This window comes from Galeopterus variegatus, unplaced genomic scaffold (genome assembly GCF_000696425.1).
Source record: "Galeopterus variegatus unplaced genomic scaffold, G_variegatus-3.0.2 Scaffold2523, whole genome shotgun sequence".
NCBI lineage: Eukaryota > Metazoa > Chordata > Mammalia > Dermoptera > Cynocephalidae > Galeopterus > Galeopterus variegatus.
In genome coordinates this window covers 5,574-6,368 of record NW_007728634.1, presented here as the reverse complement: position 1 = coordinate 6,368, position 795 = coordinate 5,574, and the positions used below count along the sequence as shown (strand labels likewise).

Genomic DNA, 795 nt, shown 5'->3' with positions numbered 1-795 from the left:
AAAAAAAAAAATTTACTTTCCTATTTCTGCGGAGGAAAGTTAGGGTGCCATTCTATGGAAGACTGAAGCAAATCAAAGCTCGCCAAGACAATAAAGATGTATTCAACTGCACACACACATATACGTGTGTGATGCAGATTGTAAATTGTCTTACTCTATAACTTCCTGAAAACAATAAACTCTGGAAAATTAGTTGATTTTGAAGAACACTCGTGTTATGCACGTTTAAAATGTTAACAGTGTTTAAGGCGTTAGTAACTAATTCATATACCTCACCTTCAGAATGCAAGTAGCTACCTGTCTATATCTTGTGGCAGGTCATTCAGGTTATTGTTGCTGATATCCAACCACTGCAAATTAGACATCCGCAGGACACAGATCGGGACACTGGCAAACTTGTTTGCTGAGATATCTACGAATGTAACTTGCTTCAAATTACTTAACTAGAAAATAACAAAATATTCTAATTACTTTTATAAGAGTGAGAATTAAATTCAACTAATAATTTTTAAATTGATGTTTCTTCTCCAAAGGCATTTCTATGAATATATGCAAAACAGATAAATATAGTATTATTTTGCAGCATTTCACTGTGCTATATACACTGAGGATGCTGAGATAAATACACTGTGGCTGCCCTCAAGGAGTTTATACTTTCATAAATAAGCTATGCAATTTTATGAAGTAAGAACTAAGATGAAGAAGTTTTCAACTTGCAATGTTTGGTAACAGAGAAAAAAATGGCTAATCTGCCCAACATCACAGTGGGCTAAGGGTCAGAGGTCAGAAAAGATT

General features: G+C 34.2%; 1 protein-coding gene across 1 annotated transcript in view; it reads right to left on the bottom strand.

Annotated features, from left to right (window-relative positions):
• LRRC2 (leucine rich repeat containing 2) overlaps positions 1-437 on the bottom strand; it is a 16,086-nt gene extending 15,649 nt beyond the window's left edge. Inside the window, exon 1 of the mRNA XM_008582125.1 lies at positions 298-437. Within this exon, the coding sequence (XP_008580347.1) occupies positions 298-365 (68 nt within the window). The 5' untranslated portion in view covers positions 366-437. The remainder of the gene's footprint in view (positions 1-297) is intronic.
• Positions 438-795: the final 358 nt, after the last annotated feature.